This window comes from Sturnira hondurensis, unplaced genomic scaffold (assembly GCF_014824575.4).
Source record: "Sturnira hondurensis isolate 20B ecotype Veracruz unplaced genomic scaffold, ASM1482457v3 Scaffold0020601, whole genome shotgun sequence".
Lineage (NCBI taxonomy): Eukaryota > Metazoa > Chordata > Mammalia > Chiroptera > Phyllostomidae > Sturnira > Sturnira hondurensis.
In genome coordinates, this window is record NW_028093232.1 from 2,252,151 (window position 1) to 2,277,143 (window position 24,993).

The 24,993-nt window shown below is 49.6% G+C and overlaps 2 protein-coding genes and 1 non-coding gene across 6 annotated transcripts in view; 2 read left to right on the forward strand and 1 right to left on the reverse strand.

Moving 5' to 3' along the window:
- Positions 1-20,921, forward strand: AVIL (advillin). Its single transcript, XM_037030095.1, has 20 exons — positions 1-257; positions 2,310-2,394; positions 4,015-4,089; positions 5,040-5,236; positions 6,726-6,834; positions 6,918-7,028; positions 7,334-7,536; positions 7,994-8,072; positions 8,180-8,278; positions 9,170-9,323; positions 9,425-9,525; positions 10,027-10,164; positions 10,266-10,424; positions 11,385-11,564; positions 13,068-13,213; positions 13,322-13,466; positions 14,904-15,092; positions 15,714-15,782; positions 18,542-18,658; positions 20,499-20,921. The coding sequence occupies exons 2-20, from the start codon at positions 2,329-2,331 to the stop codon at positions 20,610-20,612; spliced, it is 2,451 nt and encodes an 816-aa protein (XP_036885990.1). The 5' UTR covers positions 1-257; positions 2,310-2,328; the 3' UTR covers positions 20,613-20,921.
- TSFM (Ts translation elongation factor, mitochondrial) overlaps positions 6,822-24,993 on the reverse strand; it is a 24,934-nt gene continuing 6,762 nt past the window's right edge. Inside the window, exons 5-6 of one of the 4 annotated variants that reach the window (XM_037030102.1) lie at positions 24,236-24,323; positions 6,822-7,910 (exon numbers count right to left, since the gene is read on the reverse strand). In XM_037030102.1, the coding sequence (XP_036885997.1) occupies positions 7,876-7,910; positions 24,236-24,323 (123 nt within the window). In that variant the 3' untranslated portion in view covers positions 6,822-7,875. Of the gene's footprint in view, positions 7,911-20,990; positions 22,413-24,235; positions 24,324-24,993 lie in introns of those variants that run through there. The other 3 variants (XM_037030101.1, XM_037030103.1, XM_037030104.1) reach the window with 3 other exon arrangements.
- LOC118976032 (small nucleolar RNA SNORA25) lies at positions 24,474-24,598 on the forward strand. Its single transcript, XR_005064185.1, has one exon. It is a non-coding gene; the product is annotated as a small nucleolar RNA SNORA25 (small nucleolar RNA).

A 24,993-nucleotide genomic window follows, 5' to 3' on the forward strand; every position in this document is an offset into this window, starting at 1 on the left:
TGTTTTGAATAGGAACAGATAAAGCTTTCCCTCTGGTTTCCCTAAGTCAAGCCCAGGGCTAGGTTGGCCATGATTGGCCAGGACTAGGAAAATGTGGTTAAGATGCAAACCCAGGCAAATATAACCCAGTGTGTGTGCAGCCAGTACTAAGCTCTGGCAGCAGACCTGGAGCCTCCCGCTTCGCTTCGGAGTGGGTCTCCGGTCCCGCCGCTGCTTGCTTGCCAGCAAACTGGGAAGACGGCGCGAGAGAAGGCAAGGTAAGGTCTGCCTGGTTTATGGGTGCATGTCAGTGGCACTCTCCTGCTGAACAAGGAGAAAACGAAAGGAAGAGGAGATGGAAATTTCCCTGGCTTTGTCTTCTTGGATGAGGCTTTTAAGGAGTTGAACTAGGAGTTTGGCCAGTTTTGCAGATTTTCTGTTGAGATGCTACAGCCCCTTTTAGAGACCACTGAACAGATGGGGCATGTTTTTAAAAGCTGGGAATGAAGAAGACCCCTCAGGGAGATGGTATGGGGCAAGGCAGAGGTTAAAACCAGCTTTCTGTTGGGATCCAGTTGTAATGCTGTCTCTCTACGACTTAATTACGGGCCATTGGCTTTCAACCCAGGATTTCAGAACTGCACCCCACCCCACGGGTTTCTACAGTGATCTTAAAGTGTGCCAAATTAATGAGAACTTTTGGGGGGAGGGAATGATTAGTTTTAGGGAAATTTGCTGTCACAGGCGGGGATCACATTTTCTAGGTGTCCCAGTGTGTCAGGAAGTCCCTTTGAGCATGCCCTCTCCTGCATTTGGGGTACCCAGACTTTCCCGGTGGCTAAATCCCTGCTAGCAAGTGAGACTGCTTTTGGCCTCTAAGACAGCCCTAATTAGTGAGAGTTTGTTTAGCTTTTACCAGGTTCTCACTTCTCTATCGACAAGGGATGAACTCCTTGGCCCTTGTCCCCTTAGCCTTGTTTGGTAACAGCATTTGCCTTTAGTGACTGCAGTTCTGAGCACAGGGTGGGGCGAGTAATCAAATCAAATCCCCAAACAGTGGCTGTTCCGCCCTCACTGTCCCGCTGTCCTTTCATAGCAGCAGACAAAGGGGGTTAGCCTTTGTGTCTTTGCCAAAGTCCTTTCTGAGCAGCACATGCTCTCCGAACCTGGCTTCATCCACCACGGCTCAAGGAAAGAATGGGCAGACGTGCACCTCTTAGCACACAGTGCGTGCAGACAGCAGAGCTCCATACAGTCCTTTCTGGATGGGTTTTCATCCCGTGAGAGCCATCGAACCCGTCCTTTATCCTTGCCTCTCTGGTGCGTTCCTGGGTCGTGTGTGTTGTTACCAGATGGTAAGCTCCTTGAGAGCAAGAACCAGCTATGCATTTTAGTTGTACAAAGCCTCCATGTGAACCTGGATACTCCTACAATAGACATGGCGCAGGATCTGCATAGACTTCTCTTTACCTCGTCCTCCAGCAACCCAGGGGCAGACCCCTGGCTGCTTGCTCCTGGGCCTGAGGGGGAGGGGACAGGAGAGCCTACCCTCCCCTGCGGGCACCTGCACTCTGTTCCAGGCCCAGCCCTGCCATTTTACTTTCCCTTCTGTGAGATTCAGGAAATATACTAGTCATCAGACAAAAGCAGGATGGGTTTTCCGAGTTTTAGGGTAGGTTGCTTAAAAAAGTCTGGAAAGTAAAAGCCCAAAGAAAGATTGAGGAGGTGACTGTGGAGAGGAGCTGGGCAGAGTTAGAGGGGATGAGAAAGAGAGAAGGCACCCCAACCTAGAATTTTTTTCTGGCATCAGCTTTTCTCCCCATGTACCACTAAGTTTAGATAAGTTTAGGAAGGATGGCGGTACATCAAAATGACTAAAAGCACAGGTTTTAGGATCAGACACGGATCTCACTCTAGTGTGTGATCCTGGGCAAATTATTTAACCTCTGAGAACCTGTGTCCCTACAATGTAAGATAATGAACATATTCTCAGTGTGTGAGACTTAAGTGAGATAACATACAGCACATCTACCCAGGGTTTAACATAGTTGTCACCCCTTCAGTGAGTAATCATGGCTGTTACCAGAGCTCCTAACATGGGAAGAGGCAAGTGGGAAGCAGAACTTTCGGGTGGGGACCCCTGAGCCAGCCAGGCTAACCATGTGACCGTGGACAAGTCGTTTCCCCCACCACTGCTGTAAAATAGCAGAGGGATGCACCACAGCACATGGCAGGATGGCTGACAAGAGGTTGGTAAGTGACTCAGGAAGGAAGCTGGGTGATGTCTGCCGGGAGAGGCCCCAGCCCCTGCTTGCTTTATGGTGTTTCAGCCCCAGGAAGACAAGAGCCATGCCTCTGAGCAGCGCCTTCAGGGCTGTGGGCAACGACCCTGGGATCATCACCTGGAGAATTGAGGTGAGCTGTGCTTGGAGGCACACCCTCCTCCTCATCCTGAATCTGGGGGCCGACTCCTGTCACTCAGATCTGCTCCAGGACAGCCCTCAGGCCCTAGTTAGTCTCTGGCCTGCGGTTCGGGAACAGTGGGAGGTGGCATCAAAGTGCACATTTCCCTACCGGTGGTGACCTTTGCTGGGTGCTCAGAGCAGGTGGGTGGCAGGTGGAGGAAATGTTCTTAGCCTTGGAGAGCAGGGCTTGGAGAAAAATAAGCTCGCCCTTTATTCAGCCATCTGCTCAGTGAGTCTGCGCTTCTAGTAAATGCCCTGGAGAGATGGGTGTGGCCAGGGACCATCCTGGAGACTGATACTCCTGGCTGCTTCTGACAGAAAAATAGAACCTGTCTTCCTCAGAGGGTTCTGGCTCCTGCAGAGTAGCAGGGTAGGTCCAGGGGCACAGCACAGATGGGCACGGCTCACCACCTCTCCCACAGGGACTTGAGTCCCTGTGGCTCACCTTGAGCTCCAGCAGTCTGTAACTGGGAACCACCCTGGCCCAGGCAGCCCCTCCTGCCAGACATGAGGACCCCCCACCCCACCCCACCTCCCTGCTCTGAGCTGAGTGGCTGCTGCATGAAACCCAGAGGTGATGCCTCACTCCACTGCCCTCCGTGTGGAAGGGGGAGTCACAGCTTCTAGCAAGTGGCTCAGAGCTTGTGAGAGGCCTGGGACACTTCCATTTTATTAAAAACCAAGAGATACTTAAAAAGTGTATAAAAGTTATGGGATAGTTAACATTTTTAAAAATTTATTTTCAGAGAGGAGGGAGGGGAGGAGAAAGAGAGGGAGAGAAACATCTGCGTGTGGTTGCCTCTCATGTGCCCCCCAACTGGGGACTTGGCTGCAACCCAGGCATGTGCCCTGACTGGGAATCGAACTGGTGACCTTTTGGTTCTGCAGGCCGGGCTCCAGGCAACATTTTTATATTCACACACATTTTACATAGAAATCACACAAGTATGACTGTGAGCTTACCTCACTTGGAGGTAGTGAGGAAAATCTGCATCAGAGGCTATGGGAAATAGTCCTCCTGACACCAGATGGACATGCAGGTGACAAATCAGGGCCCCAACCCAGACTCCAGATATGGGACACTAGGCAAGGCGCCCTGCGCACTGCTGGCACTCACGTCATGCCTGAAGCCCCACAGAATCTTGGCGGTCCGTTCTTGAAGACCTGACCACCAGCACTGGTGGTCAGAGCTGAACCGTGACGGAGGCAACGGTGCAGCTGCTCAGAGGAGGTGTTTTCCGCGATAGCACATAGCCAACTCTTTTCCTTGCAATGCGCTGGGGGTGGCTCACACTGCTCCTCACAGTGCAGCAAGACAGGACAAGCCAGGCAGCAGGGAGGAGGACAGGGTGAGGACAGGCACCGAGATGCAGGCAGGGCCACCAGGCTGAGCTCGGATTCCAAAAGGTGGCCAGGAGAGCCCTGCAGCTTGCCGACAGGCCCTGTCAGATCAGCGGGGACATCCCTCTACTCTCCCCTGCTGCCTCTGCCAAACGGTGGAGAGGAAAGGAAGGGCTGGCGGAGTGCGGGGAGGAGGGATGGAGCCTGTGCATGTTCCTTGTCCTTCCAGAAAATGGAGCTGGCACTGGTCCCCCTGAGTGCCCATGGCAACTTCTATGAGGGCGACTGCTACGTCATCCTCTCGGTGAGCACTGCCCCCACCCCGGCCTCATTCCCACAAGCTTCTCCCCTGAGCCACATTCCGCTGAGAGTCTGCCATTGATGCTAACCAGGTCCCTGGTATCCATCTCGACTCTTCGTCAGTGTGTACAAGACAGGCCTCCAGTTTGACCATTTTTTAATTTTTATTTATTTAGTTTTAGAGAGAGGGGAAGGAAGAGAAAAAGAGAGGGAGAGAAACATTTATATGCAAGAGAAGCATCCATCAGTTGCCTCTTGCACACGTCCCAACTGAGGACCTGGCCTGCAACCCAGGCATGTGCCCTGACAGGGAATCGAGCCTGCAACCTTTAGCTTTGAGGGACCATGCTCAACTAAGTCACACTGGTCAGGGCCAGTTTGACCATTTTTAAGAGCCATTCTTAGGTGGGGGGCTGTTTAAATTTTGCATCAGAGGGGAGGGGTGGGGCCCTCAGTCTGAACCTGGATAAGTAGCTCATAAGCAGCACACTTCCCTGGGTGGGGGTAGACCCCAGTTTAAAGTGGGCGGAGGAAGGCCAGATACCCAAGCGCCACTTCCGGCCTCAGGGCGCCCATCAGCCTCAGGGCGCCCATCTAGTTGAGGAAACAGCTGCCCCATGAACACTGCGGACAGAGCGCGCAGGTGGGCAGGTCAGCACCGTGCCGGCTGGGGAAGTGCGGGGGCAGCAAGGCAAGTCTGTGGCCCAAGTTGAGAAAGGTCCCCCTGGTCCCCCTTGCTCTCCATTTATTTTGAGAACAATAGGCTGTCAACTTATCCCAAATGTGGGTAGGTACCAGGTCTGCACAGAGGCCACTACAGGGAGGGGGAAGGGCCAGGAGCCCGCCAAGCACGGAACACAGGGCACTGTGTGCGGCACTCTCCCCACCCCGGAGGGGCCGGCATCACAGGGGAAACTGGTCCCGACCTGACCGATGTCTCTGGCCGCATCCCAGACCCGGAGAGTGGGCGGTCTCCTCTCCCAGGACGTCCACTTCTGGATCGGGAAGGATTCCTCTCAGGATGAGCAGAGCTGCGCGGCCATCTACACCACACAGCTGGACGACTACCTGGGCGGCGGCCCCGTGCAGCACCGAGAGGTCCAGTACCACGAGTCCGACACCTTCCGCGGCTACTTCAAGCAGGGTATCATGTGAGTAGTTATATACAGAGCAAGGGCAAAAACGACAGTTTACCAAAAAGGAGACCCAAAGGGCCAATAAGGATATGATGAAAGTAATCAAAGAAATGCAAATCAAAACAAAGCTATCATTTGCACCTACTAGAGCAGCACAAATTGGAGAGCTGGGTGGTGCCCAGTGTTGGCAAGGTTGTGGGGAAACAGGAGCCCTTGTGCCTTGCTGGGGGCAGGGAGGGCTGGCACAGCATTCCAAAGAGTAATCTGCCCCCAGCAAATCCCGCTTGGGGTGGGGTATAACTCAGGAATTTTCACAGACCCGCTCCATAAGGGCGCAAGAACCAGAACGTTCCCAGCAGTATCGCTAGTGGTGGTGGAAGCGGCAGGCAGTGCAGAAGCCCATCGCTGGGAGACTAGACGGGAAACACTCCAGGACAGCAAGGAGGTCTGTGCAGCAGCTGGAAGCAGCAGATTAGATACAGACCTAATAAATTCAGACTCCGTAGACGGAGCTTGAAATCAGGGTGCTCAGTGAACATAGTAAGAAACAGCCTTGAGATATGTAACAGAATGCAAATTTCTGCTTTAAAAAAATACATGCACACAAAACCATAGGTCACATTTCACCAGAATGAAAATAAGATGTTAAACTGTTAGAATCATTGCCTATGGCAGAACAGAACTGGGAATAAGGTATGCAGATAAGAGAGAATACAAATACTTAAAACAAGAGAGGGGTCTGGTGAAGGCCAATAACAATACTGTTCCATGAACCGATTACTCAGAGCTTGCACTAGAGACTGAAAAAGAGCAATTCCAAAGAGTTTGAGAACTCTGGAGCTGCTTCTTGCAGACCAACCATTCCCACTGACTGCAGTCCTGTCGGCACAGGGCACCACACTGAGTCACCAGGGAACCCAACAACACCCCCACCCTCTGCTCCAGGGTGGCTTTCTGCTTGCCCCTTCACGCGTGGGACCCCTAGAATGGAGGCTGGGTTGGGACGAGAGCCAGGGGCGGGAGCAGATTCCAAGAGCGGGTTGGTGTTAAGGCTGGGCCCCCGTTAACGCGTCTGCTGCTGCCCAGCGTTTGCCTCTCTCCCGGTTGCACACAGTCCACCCCCCCGCCCCACCCCCCCACCCCACCCCCACCCCCAAGTTCCTAGAACAAGCTCCTTCGTGTGGTGTGGTCAGTCTTCACCACCGGGGTTCCTGCTGTGTTGAGCACCGGTTCCTTGTTCTGGGTTCCTATTCCTCTTCCTATCCCTGCTGGAATGTTACCCCTTCTGAGAAGACTGCCTTGACCACCCTGTCAAAAAGTCCGCCGCTGTGTCTGCTTCTGTGGCAGCAATTACTACCACCTCCATTGACCTTGCTTGTTTACTGTCGACCAACACACGGGCAGAGACTGCACCGTGCAGACTGCACGGTGAGGAACCCACCACCGTCTCCCCACACCCAGCACGTGCAGGTGCTCAGTCAATAACCAATGGATGTTCCCTTAGCTACAAGAAGGGGGGTGTGGCCTCTGGGATGAAGCACGTGGAGACCAACACCTACGACGTGAAGCGGCTGTTACACCTGAAGGGGAAGAGAAACATAAGGGCCACTGAAGTAAGTCCTGCCCATTCTCTGTTCTGGGCCCAGGGTCTCCACCTGGTACCTAAGAATTTCTCCTGAATAATGTCTACCTCCAGGTGGAAATGAGCTGGGACAGCTTTAACCGAGGTGATGTCTTCTTGCTGGACCTCGGGAAGGTTATCATCCAGTGGAATGGTCCGGAGAGCAACAGCGGGGAGCGCCTAAAGGTACGGCTCTTTCCAGTCTTCCTGATCTCTCCTCTCCCTCAGGCCTGGCCACAGGGCTTGGCTCTCTCAGGGTACTTTTCCTCTCTCCTTCCTCACTGGCTTTTCCCTGAGATTCAAGGTGGACCCCTGCCTTGGAGTAGAATCTGTCTGAGAAAGAGGCTAAGTATGTGCATCTGTGGTGCCCCCCTGGGCTCCTTGGCATCAGAGTAACTCTGGTCTGGGGTGTAGGCTGCTCCTTCCCAAGGCTTCAGGCAGAAGGGGGCAGGGGCAGAGGAGCTGAGTGTTTGCATGGGCTTCGTTGACAGGCTATGCTTCTGGCAAAGGATATTCGTGACAGGGAGCGAGGGGGCCGTGCTGAAATCGGCGTGATCGAGGGAGACAAGGAGGCAGCGAGCCCAGAGCTGATGAAGGTCCTGCAGGACACCCTCGGCCGACGTTCTATTATCAAGCCAGCGGTCCCGGATGAGATCATAGATCAGCAGCAGAAATCAAATATCGTGTTATATCAGTGAGTAAACCTGGCTGCTGGTTGGAAGCTGGGGCAGGAGAGGTGTCCCCAGGACACTAGGCACTTCTGCTTCGCTCCTCATTTTGGGTGCAGGAGTCTGGCTTTCTTTTAGTCATTTTCAGATGCGGCTTCTAGAAGGAGCTCGGTGTTCGGATTCAAGGAGGAAGCTACCATCTGTTCTTGTCAGCAACTCTCCCTGGTCTTGTGGGGAAGCTGTTCCTTTACTTGGATCTGTACATACACAGGGATGTGGATGGGGTAATGTTTGGAGAGAGACACAAAAGTCTTCTCTAGCGAACAGAGTCCCTCATGTTCCCATCTGCATTCAAGTCACTCCTGTCACAGGAAGCCCAGCTCCACACAGAAACCCCACACTAAAACAAAGCCAGGAAAATACCAAATGACTACAAAATGCTTTGCAGAAGAGAAGGCACCAGCTAACCTCTCCCTTTTCCAGTGTCTCAGACTCAGCTGGGCAGCTGGTGGTCAGTGAGGTAGCAGTGAGGCCTCTGGTCCAGGATTTACTGAACCACGATGTAAGTAGAGCTTGGGTGTGCTCGGTGTGGGCTGATCAGGCCTGGCTTCAGAGGCAGGCCCTGGGCCAAGTGTAAGCACTTCATCCCTGCCTACATCCCTGCTTCAGGACTGCTACATCCTGGACCAGAGTGGGACCAAGATCTACGTGTGGAAAGGAAGAGGAGCCACAAAAGTGGAGAAACAGATGGCCATGTCTACTGCCCTGGTAGGAGCTACAGATGTGCAATACTGCCCGAAAAAATATGTCACAGATACTTCAGATGTGCTCTGAGAGCCATACTAGGCATTTGAGCATATGACATTGCAGGTCTATACATGGACTTTGGTGTCAGGCAAGCTGGGATTCAGATCCAGGTTTAATACCGTCTCCTGGGGTTGTTGCCAGGATTACATAACATTTGTAAAGCATTCAGAAAGTTTCTGGTGGATGTTTCTATTTTTTTAAAGACTTTATTTATTTTTAGAGAGAGGGGAAAGGTGGGAGCAAGAGAGGGAAACATCGATGTATGAGAGAAACATCAATCAGCTGCATGCCCCCCAGCTGGGGACCGGGCCCACAACCCAGACATGTGCCCTGACCAGGAATCCAACCAAACCAGTGACCTTTCGGATTGCAGGATGCTGCCCAACCCACCGAGCCGCACCACTCAGGGCAGTGGATGTTATTAGTGAAAGGGGCAGACACCACTTATCAAGGTTAAGGGCCTGTCCTCAGGGGGCTTACGATACGGTGCAGACCCACACAGCTGAGCCCAGCAGGAGGCACTCAACAGAGCAGTAAATGGACAAATGCATGTGATGCAAAGTCAGCAGAATACATGAGTGCTGAAAGAACAGAGTATAGAGGATCGTGCAAAAAAACTAGTAATAACCATGACAGGCCAATGGAGAGATGAGAAAATAATCAGCTCAGTCCTTTCCTTGAGTCAGGTAAGTTTGTCTCTAGACAGAAGTGAGTCAGAACTTGACTCAGTCCCAGGAGGGAGCAAGGGAGCAATCCTACCAACTGGCTTCAAAGGGGTGACTCACCAGCCAGGCAGAGAACTCGGTGCATTCCCTGACTGACCTGCCTTTCGGCGTTGGGGGCTGCCTACAGAACTTCATCAAGATGAAGGGCTACCCCAGCAGCACCAACGTGGAGACTGTCAACGATGGCGCCGAGTCGGCCATGTTCAAGCAGCTGTTTCAGAAGTGGACAGTGAAGGAGCAGACCACAGGCCTGGGGAAAATATTCAGCATCGGCAAGATCGGTATGATTGCCCTGGACTGTCTGTCTCACTGCTGGGGCTCCAGAAAGGCAGGCGAGGATGCTTGCCACTCACTCGGCTTCTCCCAACCTCTTCTCAAGCAGCAAAGGTTTTCCAGGATAAATTAGACGTGACTCTGCTGCACACCAAACCAGAGGTAGCTGCCCAGGAAAGAATGGTGGATGATGGTGATGGAAAAATTGAGGTAAGCCTCACGATTCCCCTCTCAGGGCTGGCAGGCAGCACTGGCCCTCCTGGCTGTCCCTCGGTAGAGGGGGCACCCGGGGATTCTGGGTCTGCTTTGCTTTCACCTTCATCTCTGGTGCCTAGGAGTGTTCGCCAAGAGGTGACCTGGTCTGCAGTTTTCCCATGATTCTTCAGGGAAGTGAAAGGCAGAAACCCCAGTGAGCTCTCAATACCTCACCTGGCAGGTCTATTCAAATCACCTCCAAGTTGTGAGCTGTGATGGGGAGGCCCCTGACCAGGGACAATCCAGTTCTCCCACAGATTCAAATTATGCAAATGTGATAAGCCCTCCCCACTGGGAAAGCAGCACCAGAGAGGACAGGGGACTTGGAGAGGACACACCTTAGTGCCTCACTTGGGGATTCTCTGCTAAGCATGACCTCAACCCCGTTCCCTCAGGCAGCTGTCTCTTCAAATAGGACCCCCATCACTGGGAAACTGTGTCTCCTTCTATGCCCAGATCTGGAGAATTGAAAACCTGGAGCTGGTCCCCGTGGAGCAGGAGTGGTATGGCTTCTTTTATGGGGGAGACTGTTACCTGGCTCTCTACACATACGAGGTTTACGGGAAGCCAAGTTACATCCTGTACATCTGGCAGGTAGGCCTGGAGCAGGCCCTCAGCTTTCAGAGAGGGGGCTTCCTCTGGCCACTGAGCTGGGACAGGGGTAGCAGGGCCCATTCCTCCTGTCGCCACCACAGGGCCGCCATGCCTCACAGGACGAGCTGGCAGCCTCAGCATACCAGGCAGTGGAGGTGGATCAGAAGTTGGACGGGGCCCCTGTGCAGGTTCGGGTGACCATGGGGAAGGAACCACGCCACTTCATGGCCATCTTCAAAGGAAAGCTGGTTATTTTTGAGGTGAGAGCCCTCAGGTAAAGTGACACCGTGAGCCAGAACACTCAGAACTAAGCCAGACAGCAGGGGCTACAATGGAGGGGGGTGGGGGAGCAGGCCTTGGGGTAGACCTGGACAAGGGGTTAATCTAAGACACTAAAGTGAATCCCAACTGCCCAGGACTTCAAGTCCAAACCACTGCCTAATTAATGTTCAAGGTCTTTCACAATCTGGGCCATGTTACCCTCAGCTCCCTAAGCTACACACCCCACTTGTCGGGTGGGTCTCCTCACTAGCCCTCACATGCGCCACATCGCTGCCTGCCCACCTCCCGCACTGAACGTGACCCTTCAGATTCAGGTCCTACTTCTTCCCTGAAGCCCCAGCTGAAGGGCTACAAAAAGTGCGCGATGTCACATGCTTGATACACACAAGTCTGTGGTCAAGTCTTAGTCTTGCCATTTATTAGCCAGGTTTCTAAGCCTCAGCTTCCCCACCTGTGCTATGGGATAATTCCTTCACAGTTATTTGGAGGACCAGTGAAATGATGTACACAGGCACCAGCCACAAAGTCTGGCATATAGCAGAGATCTCAGAAGAAGGCTAACATCACCAGCACCACAACTCCAGCTCACCGGGCCACTGCCTATTAGTCTACAACAAGGGTGGCAAACACAAGGCCTGCAGGCTGAACCCGGCTCTCCTTATTTTTTCCAGCCTGGCACCTTGCATCTACCTGGTGGCAATGCAGAGCTCCTCTCCCCTAGTTAACAGTAGTTACATTTACACAGTCCCAAAATTACATTCAGCCCTTTGAAGGCAACTGTGAGGCTGACGTGGCCCCCAGTGAAAATGAGTCTGACACCCCTGGCCTACAAGCTCTTCAAGGGATGCATTTGACATCGTCTCCCCAATAGCTAGCCCAGCACCCTGCTCACGTGGTGCGCCTTAAAATCTCATCTGCGCTCCTCTCGTTCCCTCTAGGGTGGGACTTCCCGGAAGGGAAATGCCGAGCCCGAACCTCCAGTAAGGCTCTTCCAGATTCAAGGCAATGACAAATCTAACACCAAGGCAGTGGAGGTTTCAGCCTTGGCCTCCTCCTTAAACTCCAATGACGTCTTTCTGCTGCGGACCCAGGCAGAGCACTACCTGTGGTATGGCAAGGTAGGACAGCAGCCCGGCACCCGCCATCCGGTCAGCGTGAAGAGCAGGCTGGATCCTCAAAAGGACGTTCCCTGCAATTGGGCCTCCAGTTAAAGTCAGCGACAGCACTGCTCACTCATACCCCAGAGATACACCCTAAACTTCTAAACGGACAGAGGCTGAGTAAGGCAATCTTCCCACACCAGTGTGGTGGGTTGTAACAGGATACGCAGTACCATTGAACAAATACACTAAAAATACAGTTTTGTCAATTCAGACTGCATCTGCATGAAAAAGCACTTAATTGTTGTACAAAAGAGAATTTAACAGGAAGAGATGCCCCAGGTCATTAGTCATTAGGGAAATGTAAGTGAAACCCAGTGAGATACCCACTAGAACGGCAGACAAAACTGACAGTATCAAGTGCAAGGGAGGGGGCAGCGCAACGGGCGCTCACGCTGCTGGTGGGAGATGGCCTTTGAAAATCAGTGTTTCCTATAAAACATACACTCAGCAACAGTCCCACGCCTGGGCATTTTCCCATGTGAAACAAAAAACTGTCTTCACACAAAAACCTGAACACGCATGTTTACAGCACATAGCACCTTTATTTGCAATTACCAGACACTGGAAGCAACTCAGCCGGAGAATGGATAAATAAAGTGTGGCATCCACACAGTGGAACACGGCAACACCAAGGACAATCTGCTCACACCCACAACTACAAGGGGGTGCTAAGGGGAAGAAGCCAGAGCCTCAGGCTACATGGTTTATGACTCCATTATGACTTCCTGGAAAAAGGCAAAACTGCTGTGATGGAGAACAGGGTAGTGGTTGCCAGAGGTTAAGGATTTGGAAGTGTGCAGCCTGGGCGAATTTTTTTGCAGGGGTGAGGCGACTGTTCTGATTCTTTGTGGTGGTAGTAACCTGATTCTACGGCAAGACTTACAGAACTATATGCCAAAAAGTGTGAATTTTCTTGTGTACAAACTAAAAAATACATTTATTTTTTAAAAATTTTTATTTATTTATCTTTAGAGGGGAAGGGAAGGAGAGAGGGAGAGAAATATCAATGCATGGTTGCCTCTCGTGAGTCCCCTGCTGGGAACTGGCCTGCAACCCAGGCATGTGCCCTGACTGGGAATCGAACCATGATTGTGTGGTTCGCAGGCCCATGTTCAATCCACTGAGCTATACCAGCCAGGGCAAAAAATAAGTTTAAAATTTTCTCTTAAAAAAAATTAAAAGTAGGTGCTAAAATTTCAACTACAACCAAAACAAAGGGGACCCTTGTCAACATCCATTGTGAGCTGGAGTCCAGTGCTGTTCTTTGTTCTTTGCTGCCACACTGTCCCCTGCCCCCACCCCAAACCCTTCCCAAGACTAGAACAAACCTATTCCCCAACCAAAGGTACTGTGGCTTGGTGGCTGATCCTGGCTACACTAAGCCATCAGCCTCAGCAGCTTTTTCCCCACATCAACACAGTGTGGCTAACATCTGTGTTCTCCTCACCCTGCTCTCAGGGGTCTAGCGGGGATGAGCGGGCCATGGCTAAGGAACTGGCCAGGCGCCTCTGTAATGGCAACGAGGAGGCTGTGGCTGAGGGCCAGGAGCCCCCGGAGTTCTGGGACCTGCTGGGAGGAAAAACTCCCTATGCCAGTAGCAAAAGGTATGGGACCACAGCATCCCCTCCTCCCGGCTCCCCCTGCCTTCCAGACTTGAGAACTGCACACGATTTCTAAGCAGCTCAGTTCCTCCAAATGCACCTGTATTGCAGACTACAGCAGGAGATCCTAGATGTCCAGTCCCGTCTCTTTGAATGTTCCAATAAGACCGGCCGGTTCACTGTCACTGAGATCACAGACTTCACCCAGGATGACCTGAACCCAGACGATGTGATGCTCCTCGATACCTGGGACCAGGTGAGCCACATCCAGAGTGCTTGGAACAAATGACAAAGACCCTCGGAGTTTTGATTATTTTTGTGTAACTCCCCTGCCAAGATAAACCCAAGGAAAGCTTAGGCCATTCCCAAGTCAATCAAACAATGGCCAGCGGCAATCAGTGAAAAAGCTTGCTTTTTGCCAGGGCTGGAGAACAGAATGCTGTTTAAAACGCACCACCCTGGGCATTTTCCCACCCTGCTCTGGGGAAAGCAGGTCATCCTGTGACCAGGCACTTCTTTTTCTCAGGCTCAACAGCAGTAGGGTCCACACCCAGAGATAAGGGCCTTCTGGGTGCAAAGGAGTGAAAAGGGGATACCTTCAAGGCAACCCCTCCCGACATCCATCTTCAATTCAGCTCAGCAAACACATTCAGCACCTCCTCTGTCGTGGTTGCCGTGCTAGGCATGCTGTCACCAAGGTGGAGCATGCCACCCTCCTCTGGGACTTTACAGGTTGATGGAGGGAGGGGGAACACAGAAGCACCACTTTATTATGATGGAGGCGCATACCAAGCTGCCAAGGGAGCACAGGTGAGCGGCTCCAGGGCAGCGACTTCCTGAAGAAGACGGCTCTGAGACTGACTCTCAAAGGGTAACAGTAGGCACCCATCAGGAAAAGAGGGCATTCTAGCCCGCAGGTTCCTTGTGCAAAGGAACTAGCACAAGGAAAAGCAAGTCACAAAATAGTCTAGTATATAAGGAACTACAAATATTATCAGAACATAAAATAGAGTTAAAACCCTAGAGATGGGCTGAAGGAGGAAGCATGGACCTTACCTACCCTGTGAAGAAGTTTGACATTTATCCTGAGAAGCTACTGAATTTAAGCAGGTAAGTGACAAGGTCAGACTGTGCTTCAGGTTGAGCCTTCCGGCAAGTGTAGGAGAGGAGGGGTGGGGTGGGAACGAGCGAAGACTGCTGGGAGGCCAGTCAGTAGGAGAGCTGCCGTGGGCCTGCATAGGGCAGTGGAGTAGGGACAGAGGGGTGGTGACAGGTCTGGCACACTGGCCAGCCTTGATGACTCACTGGATATGGGGGGCACCCACAGTGACTCCCAGGTTACTGCCTTAGGAATGACTGGGTGGACACCATTCACCAAGAATGAAGACACAGACACCATTTAGAAAAGAAGAGCTACTTTTGGGGGGTGTTAATATTTGAGTTGCTTGAAGACAGCCGAGGAGGTGTTTTTTTTGCAAGGTGGATTCAGGAAATTGAGGTTCAGAGAAAGAGCTCAGGACTGGAGATGTAGGTGTGGGAAATACACATGGCAATTAACACCTCAAGGTGATGCTGAGCACAGCTTCCTCTGCCGAGGCTGTGAATTGCCGAGGGGTTAGAGGGCAGTGTTACTGTCTGGTACACAGTATCTGTGAAGAGCACATAAATGAACATTCACTTTCGACCACAACAGGTGTTCTTGTGGATTGGGGCTGAGGCCAATGCCACAGAGAAGGAGAGGGCCCTTGCTACAGCCCAGGAGTACCTGCACACGCACCCCGGTGGCCGAGACCCTGCTACACCGATCCTGATCATCAAACAGGGGTTCGAGCCTCCCATCTTCACAGGCTGGTTCTTGGCCTGGGACTCTCACCTTTGGAGCGTAAGAACACAGCCAGTGGGGAAGACGGTCTCTCACCTCGCTGCCAGGGAGCTCAGCGGGAAGGCGGGGCAGGGGGGCGGCTGAGTAAACCCAAGTCCACATTCCCCTCACTCCCTGTCCCCTCCCTGCTTTCTACTTTTCTTCCTCTTCCCACGCTCCATACATAGCACTAAGTCCAGTTACAGAAGTCACAGCTTATACAAGGAATCAGCTGCCTGTACAAGTGATGATGTTTAGAAAGTATACCCATACACACCTTTCCAGCGTTACCTCCATCCTGACAGGTAGGACGAACACTGCTTCCCATGTTACACATGCAGAAGCTTGGAGAAGTTATTTGTCTGAAGTCACAATTAAACAGATTTTCTGACTCCTACTCAACTGCTCTGTCTTAAGTCTTGTAAGGAGGGCTGAGGGACCACCAACAAAGCAGCATATTATGTTTACATGCTTTCCCATCCTGCAGGGGCCCCAGAAGGGAGATTTTCCTTTCTGCTTATCCCTGAAATGCCCTGTGACTCCTAGTGCTTTGGCTTTTCTCAAGGGTACAAACTAGACCTGAGATGGTGTATGTGTGCGTGTGCGGCACCTCATCTTATGTTTTCTGTCTCTCCTTTTCAGGCGGGGAAATCATATGAACAGTTAAAAGAAGAGCTGGGAGACGCCACTGCTATCACGAGAATCACTGCTGTGAGTTTCTTGGAGGAGCAAGTCACATGGGCACCCAGAGCCAGAGAGAGCGAGGGACTGTGGCAGATGCCACATGGGCGAAGCCCCTTCACGTCCTTCCTAAGGAGGAAGGTGAAGCGTGGCACTGTAGTGGTCCAATCTGATACGAAGGTCGTTGTAACCAGAAGAAACGCAGGTCTCAGAGCCCACTTTACTGCCCTCCAGAATTCAGAACAGATTTGCTGTTTAAAACACACACACACACACACACACCAAAAACTAACTTTATTATTCAACTCTGTCAGGATAGATTCAATTTACTGGCAGCATTTTGCAGAAGTAATAAGTTTCCAACCAATGATACGTTCATTAGTTTCTGACAGTGGAGTCCACAGAAATTCAGGTCATTATCCCTATTTCTTTTTTTTTTCTCCAGTATTTGAAAATGTTTTTTTTATATTTTATTGATTATACCATTACAGTTGTTCTATTCCCCACCTTCATTCCCCTCCACCCGCACACCCCCTCCCCCACCATTCTCCCCCCCCTTAGTTTATAACCACGTCTCAAGTTCTTTAGATTCTATATTTCCCCCACTATTCTCACCCTCCCCCCTATCTATTTTCTACCTACCATCTATGCTATTTTCTGTGCCTTCTCCCCCCTTCTCCTCCTCCCACCCCCCCATTTCTAACCCTCCATGTGTTCTTCATTTCTATGGTTCCACTCCTGATCTAGCTGTCCTCTTGGTTTGCTTTAGTTTTAGGTGTGGTTGTTAATAACTGTGTGTTTGCTGTCCTTTCACTGTTAATATTTTTCATCTTCTTTTTCTTAGATCAGTCCCTTTAGCATTTCATATAATACGGGCTTGGTGATGATGAACTCCTTGAACTTGACCTTATCTGAGAAGCACTTTATCTGTCCTTCCATTCTAAATGAAAGTTTTGCTGGATAAAGCAATCTTGGCTGTAGGTCTTTGGATTTCATGACTTGGAATACTTCTTTCCAGCCCCTTCTTGCCTGTAAGGTCTCTTTTGAGAAATCCGCTGACAGTCTGATGGGTACTCCTTTGTAGGTGACTGTCCCCTTATCCCTTGCTGCTTCTAGGATTCTCTCCTTCATTTTGGTCTTGGCTAATGTAATTATGATGTGCCTTGGTGTGTTCCTTCTTGGGTCCAACTTCTTTGGCACTCTCTGAGCTTCCTGGATTTCCTGGAAGTCTATTTCCTTTGCCAGACTGGGGAAGTTCTCCTTTATTATTTGTTCAAATACGTTTTCCACTCATGGCTGTTTCTTTCCCCCTTCTGGTACCCCTATAATCCAGATGTTGGAACATTTAAAGATGTCCTGGAGGTTCCTAAGCCTCTCCTCATTTTTTTGAATTCTCATTTCTTCATTCCTTTCTGGTTGGATGTTTTGTCCTTCCTTCTGGTCCATTCCATTGATTTGAGTCCCAGTTTCCTTTCCATCGCTATTGGTTTCCTGGACATCTCCCTTCATTTCAATTAGTTTAGCCTTCATATGTTCCTCTAATTTGTGACTATAATCAACCAGTTCTGTGAGCATCCTGATAAATAGTGTCTTGAATTGTGCTTCTGAGAGGCTGGCAATTTCTTGGTTGCTTAGAGTTATTGGCTCTGGGACTTTGATTTCTTCTTGCGCCATCTTTTGGGCTGTTCGTGCCTGTTATGTAGCAGGATCGGAGCCCTAAAGTGTTCACTAGAGCAGGGCAACTAAGTCACTGGGTTGTGAGGCTGTATATGGGGGCGGGGTCAAAGAGGGACAATGGCTTCCAGTCTGCCGCCTGCTGCCGCGGCCCCCACCGGCGCCGCAGCCACCACCGTCACCAGGCCCACGCGTTTTGCTCCACTGCACAAGAGTGTGCCACTGCTGTCAGCCCTCCACCACTGGGTTCGCCCCCTGGGGCCTGCGTGGTCCATCTCACTGTGCGCGAATGTGGGACCGCGGTCAGTCTGCCCCACACCCCGACTGGTTCCGGGCTGCCTGCGCGCCTAGGTCAGGGGACCTGTCCTGCCCGACCCAGCTCCGCTGCTGGCTCCACCTCTCTTACTGTCCCCGTTGAACGGTTCGTAGTTGTCAGACTTCTGTATAATTCCGTTTTCTGGTCTTTGGGTGTGTCCTATTTCTCCAAACCTTTGTTGTATTCAAACTTGGTTGTGGGAGAAGGCACAGTGTTTCCACCTATGCCTCCATCTTGACGGAAGTCCCCATTACCCCTATTTCAACGGCCACAAGAAGTAGAGCTGCTGGCTAGGAATTCGACAGCAATTTAAGGTCAAGATGAGTGCGTGACACCAGCTGTCCAAGCCAGGAGGCAGTTTTGTCCTCTGTGCTCTGCAAACTCAAGATTCCAAAGTCAGCGGTGATGTAGCACCTTTAAAATGTACTGAAAAACAAGTGTGATGTCAATTTAAAGTCACGTAAAGGCTGGCAATGTAGAGCCTAAGTGAGGTGCCAAGAGGAGGGATGTGGTCACAGTATTTAGATGAGCTTTAAGCACAGATGTTATGCCAGACCAGCTACCCAGGATTTACCTTAGATGCACACAGTCAGCTTTCCCAAGAGCTGCAAAATCTGAATATTTTAGATTCCCAGATGACTGACATGCAGCCAGGTTTGGAAACAATTGTTCTAAAAGATAATTACAAAAGGTAAAGTGGTATAAACCAAAATGTTAATATTATATACACAGAACTTTGAATGCACAGACCTGAACGGGTTTTTATCCTGTGCCTATGCTTTTATCTTATCTTACCTAGGACATGAGAAATACAGCTATCTCCCTGAATTCTGAGATAAAATGTTACCCTGTAGAAGTTCTATTGAAAAACCAGAATCAAGAGTTGCCTGAGGATGTGGACCCTGCCAAAAAGGAAGTGAGTAGCTGAAGGAACAATGTCTGATGTGAGTGAAGCGCCTGTCTTGGTGTGCGGCCCAGGACAGTTCTGGAACATCATAAGCACTCAGTGGACACCTGAGCTACCCAGTAGCTCAAGGCAAAAACCCAGGGCTCCCTCTTGATACTTTCTCCTCACCCCTACATCAATCCTTCAGCTGGCCTCTGCCCACTCCTCTCCATTCCTCTGCTGCCAGTCTGGTCCAGCCAGCACGGGCCACTGCATTAGTCCTCCACCTGGTCTCCACACTACCTTACAGTCTGTTCCCCATGTAACCACCAATGGGGTTTTTTAACAGATGACACTGTTGTATTTAAAACACCTTGAATAGTTCCTACTGCACTTAGAGAAGAATCCAAAGTCCTTTCCATGGCCTCCGAGGCCCTACCCAACCTGACACCAGCCCCTCTCTGATTTCATCTCACACACCACTGTCCTCTTCGCTTAGCCCCCTTCAGCCAGTGGCTGCCTTTCCTCCAGTGTGCTCACGCCAACCTTTGAGCCTTGTACTTCCTACTGCTCTGGCTGGAAAAAACCCTAACACAGCAACCTCCTCCTGATCTGGGTCTCAGCTCCAAGGAAAGGTTTCACCTTCCCAGGAAAGACTTCCCTGACCACCCTACCTAGCACTGCTTCCCGCACCCCCTGCCAAGACCCTTTATACATGCTCGTCTGTATCTCCCTCTATTAGTATCCTTAAGAGCAAGGACTTGATCTGTCTTGTTCACCACCACGTTCTTAGCTTTCTAACACAATGCCCGGCAGACCATAGGCACTTCCTAAGTTTTGGTTGAATGAATTAACACATTCACATTGAATGAATGGATTTATTCTCCCTTTAAAGGATTTGATTTGGGGAAGGTCTCTAGATTTTCTACAATGTCTTATCTAACCAACTCTTGAGTAATGGACAACAACTTTCTTTTTTAAAAAAATTTATTTATTTTTAGAGAGAGGGGAAGGGAGGGAGAGAGGGAGAGAAACATCAATGCGTAGTTGCCTATTACACGCTCTCCACCGGGGACCTGGCCCACAACCCAGGCATGTGTCCTGACTGGGAATCGAACCAGTGACCCTTTGGTTTGCAAGCCAGTGTTCAATCCACTGAGCCACACCAACCAGGGCAACTTTCTTGAAAACAGAGGTTACATCCTAATAATTTTACTTGGACAGAAGATATTCATTAAACATTAATAAATAAATGTTAGCGCCCTGGCTGGTGTAGCTCAGTGGACTGAGTGCGGGCCTGTGAACCAAAGGATCGAGGTTCGATTCCCATTCAGGGCACATGCCTGGGTTGCAGGCTAGTTCCCAGCGGGGGACACATGAGAGGCAACCAGACACTGATATTTCTCTCTCTTTCCTTCCCCTCTAAATATAAATAAATAAAATATTAAAAATAAATAAATAAATAAATAAATGTTAGCATTTTATGCTCTCAAGATCTTGTACTTGAAAATATCTGGATAAAAATGGCAGATAAGGGCATAAAGCAAGAAAAACCGTCACTCAATTTAGTTCTCCATTTAGCCAAAACCTAATGTCTAGAATTCACATATAACATATATCCTGTTTCTTGTCCTTCCGACAAGAAATGGGTGCCAGGTGAAGCTGTGAGAGCAGTGGATCCAGTTCTTCCATAGGCCAGGACGGGACTCTATCACCTAAGAAACTACCTAACGAATGTCTGTTAGACTTTCCAAACATTCACTCCACTCCCCCTTTAAGGACTGACCCTCTGAGCCCCGCTCTCCCCAGCGCTGTTGGCAGTGCTAGGGGCCATGTCTTCCTTCTAACCAGACACTCTGTTTTCTCTTAGAACTACCTCTCTGAACAGGACTTTGTTTCTGTGTTTGGAATCACGAGAAACCAGTTCGCTGCTCTGCCTGGCTGGAAACAGCTCCAAATGAAGAAAGAGAAGGGGCTTTTCTAAGGTGAGAAAGCACACACCTGCACCTACTGCAAGACCACAGGACAGAGCCGACAGTTGCCAATACCGGGAAAGAATTCACCTGCCAATCGTTGCCTAACATCCAGCTGCTTAATTTAGATAAGTAGGGTCTGAAATCATAGCATGTTCTCCATTTTTCTCAGCTCTGCATTTCTTACTTTTTATATACCTAAAATGTTAATTATCCACTTTGTGATTTTTGCGGCCTTCTGGCTAAAGCCTTAGCAGAAAGCACTAAAACTTCATGAATCTAGAGAAGTCGAAAGTAAGAGGACAAAAAAGGAAAAGACAGCTTACATATCCTTGGATGAAGATTTTAAAAAACCCGTAAGAACAGCAACAACAACAACAAAACACACGAAGTTTAAAGTGTTTAACATTAAGGCAAAAAACCTAAGTTTTCAATTTGAAAGAATAGTATTTCCAAAACCTATCTAACCTACAAATCATTGAAGTAAATTTCATGTATATTCCAAAGCCAAAATCCAAACGCCCAGATCTGTATGTGTCAGAGCTTTTTAACTCTTCAAATAAAGACACCTGTATGAGCAAAAGGGAGTTTTTTCCAGCATTAGAGGTGTGCCTATTGTAGTAATTATTTGATGTACTGTGGGGAGAAACATCTCAGTAATAGGGAAGTAAACAGGCTCTACCGAGCGAGCGCTCTGGAAAACCAGACCGCTGCGATTCCTGTTCCTGGCACAAGAATGCCACAATCTGCTTCACAGCTGTCCAGGAAACCTCAGGCCCCACCCACCCACACCCCATTATCCAAGAGAGAAACAGAGTCATGTGTTACTCATTTCAGTAACGAGGCCAGAACCAGTGTGTACACCACTGCAGAGAGCCTTCAAAGCACACCACAGACATCAACAAGTGAACCACATTTTCCAAACAACTCTAAGTTTGAGTCAACAATTCCAAAAGATTCCATGTGGCAGGAGTAATGTAACTGGGACGTTCCAGGATAGTATAGTCCAAAGCCTCACACGAGAGCTCGGTGCACAGAAGATGACGGAATGAGTCAGACTGTGTAGGGATGCCATGATAAATCTATGTTGATGGGCGCATGTTGCTGCCCGTCTGCCCGGACGCTGTCGGTCACTGCAGTGAGGCCCACCTGCTGTTTCCTAAAACTCGTCATGAGCAAGACACGGAAAGCTAAACCCAGCAGTATGCAAACAAGGAAAAGATTCTACTCTCTTTATTATGTAACAATTTTATTTCATAATTTTACCCATGAAGTATAATTTCATTATAAACTCAAATGAAAAACGAATCCTAAGTTTGAAGAAGCTTAGAAAATAACTTCTTTTTGTAATAATGTTCAGAACTAAGAAGAAACATTTCTTCCTGGGCCACAAGTCTCTGGAACCTATTCGGCCTCTGCTGCCTCTTCCCCTTCTCCACATTCAAACCGCACGAAGTCTACTACAGATACCCCCTGGGGCTGCACATACTGTCCCAATGTGATGGAGGGGTCCAGCAGGTACGGCTGGGACAGCATCTTGGTTTCTGCCTCTCCCCCAGGCTCGTCGTCCAGGGAGCCAACAGACAGAGGGGCCATGCCTACCACATGCTGCCCGAGGCGGCGGCCCAGGTCTTCCAGGTTTGCCTTGCACTCAGACGTCTCGCAGATGACCAGGGCCCCGTACTTCCCCAGCACCAGGTTGTGGAGGGAGGGACTGTGCGTTGCTCCATGGACGTAAGAGCCAACATAGAACCCAGTGGGCACCTTCACCCACGCAGCGCGCTTAAGAATCATATTTTCTCCCAGTTTCCCTACAAGAAAACACAAACAAAAACCACACTTCCAGGATATGATGCCTGTGGTGATACCAAAACACACACACAGGTGGCCAAGTTTGGGAGATGGTCCTCTGCACTTCCACTGTGAGTCTGCTGTAGGATGGGGGCACCGTCTTCAGTTTACAGAGGAAAAGGTGTGTGCAGGGAGTGGGGGGAAATGGAGAGTGCCTCTGCGGAGCACCAACTAGGTGCCAGGCACGCTCCGTTTAACAACATGGGCTATAATGCCACCCAGACCCGGACTCGGGTCTCACTTCTGCGTCTTACCAGCTGCATGGCTTTAGGCAAGCAACTTAATGATTCAACCTCATTTACTAATTTGTCAAGTCTTAGTGTCTTCATCTGTAAAAAGGAAATGATGTTACTTCAAATAACCTGAATGCAGGATTACTGGGAAAAATAAATAATATGTATAAAAGCACATTACAGTATTTGGCACACGGTAACACCTTAATGCTGGGTATTGTCATTAAACTTAGGCTCAATAACCGACCAGTACAAGGTTACACTGGTTACAGTACCGGGTACTGCTGGAATTAAAATTCAGAGCTCCAAAGCAATACGTACTTTTTTCCCACCGAATTACCATCCCTCCCAAATGTTGCCATAACTGACACAGACACCTCCTGATCACTCATTGTATCAGGGAAAAGTCCACAACTAAAAGCCCCAGAAAACCCGAAACCCTGTGTCATCTGACAGTTTTAACTTCCTCTCATTAAAAAAAATGCCATTTTCAAAGGTGCTTATGAGAACCAAAAATAGATTACAGTTTTCCCCTTTCTCTCAGGATGCTCTACCCTCTAAAAGAAGTTGAAATAAGCCAAAAAGTTGGAAGGGGTAGGAGATAAACAAAGGGGTCTGAATAAATGTCCCTGAATTGGCCATAATTTATATCTACAAGTCACGAAAGGGGGGAATCCAGAAACCAGAAAGAATCTTACAACAGCTCAAAGCATCTACCCAACAGTTAATTCCCAGAAACTGACAAGGCTGAAACACCCAGTTCTTCCAAAATTTCTTCATGAGCCCCATACCCAGCCGTCTGTCTGGTTTCCTATCTATGACTCACTGAAACATTATACATACTTCAGGACGACATGATAAAAAACGTATGCCTTGACTGGAAACATCAGATGAGCAGTGCATTCCCAGCAATCTCAAACCCCAGCCTCACCTCCCCAACTCCATCAAGGACACCTGGGAGGAAGGCACAACCCCCACGAGTCCCACCACAGGGACCCCAACATGGCTCCCACAGCCAGCGGGCTCTGAAAGACTGTGTCTTCACAAGTTCAGGATCAGATGTTTTTTTAAAAAGACCAAGTTCCTAAAAACAATGAAGAAGATGAAATGTTCCCCTACAGCGTATGGAGAAGTAGTCGACTAGAAATCACCAGGCATCGCTGCCTAGACGTGGTTTGTTCAGTCAGCATAGTGATGCATGCCAAGTGTGGAAGTAATTTTAATTAGTTGCAAACAGCTAAAAACTGAGATTTTTGTACACAAATCTAAATTCTTTTAAAGAAACGTTAAAGTTCTGCCAACATTGAAACCCCATTTCCCCCAGGGTAACAACTGGCGAGAGCTTGGTGATGGCCCCCTCCAGTAGTGCGCAGGCCTGTCAGGGTCCCACGGCTCCCAGACATCTAACACACAACCCACAGGGCACAATCACATTATGACCTTTTCAGGCACGTGAGCTTGCAATTCTTGGTCTAGATTTGGAGGAATACAAAGATACAAAGAGATCCAGTTCTTAGATTCCGGCTTCCAGAACCCTCACAAATACTCACCAATTGCTAAGGCCAGCTGATCTTTGAGAGAGCCTTCTCTCTCGGGCCCCGCGGGGAGTTCGGAGAGCTCAGAGGAATTCAAGAAGCCCTATGTGCACACACACAAATTGAACACAATCAGTTTGTGCTACCCAAATTTTTAAAAAACTAGGCAAATACAGCCTAGTGCTCAGAAAATGATTTGAGACAACTAAGTACAGATGTCATTAAGCCGAGGAGGCTAAAAACTGGTAACAACAGGTCATTTCAAAGAGGGCTCATGGGACCCAAACCAGAAGTTCTTAACTCGGTGACCTAAAGCTGAAGCTCTCCATCAGATACAACAGACACTTAGCAGTGCTGTTTTCTCGAGGAGATGGAAGATAAAGAAAAACTTACAACAGTTCTGTTTTTACAAACAGTGGATTCTGTCACTACCCCACCCCAATGCCATCCCACTCCTGTCATCTGGCCTAACTTCTTAACATGTAGTTTCCTAGAAATCAGGAATAGTACTTTTATTATCAATCATACAAGTTTAAAGCAAAAGGTTTGCAGATTGGTGGACTGCATAACTGCATAATGGCACCACCCAAAGGAGGGGACTTGGACAACAACTCCCAAAAGTGCACATACTTTCATCTTTTGATCCTGCACTCCTGTTTCTAGGAATTTACCCTGACGATACACTTCTAACAATGTGAGCATACATATGCACAATGTTATTCAATGAATAATTACTTCTAATCGTAAAATACTGGGAATAGTCTAAATGCCTA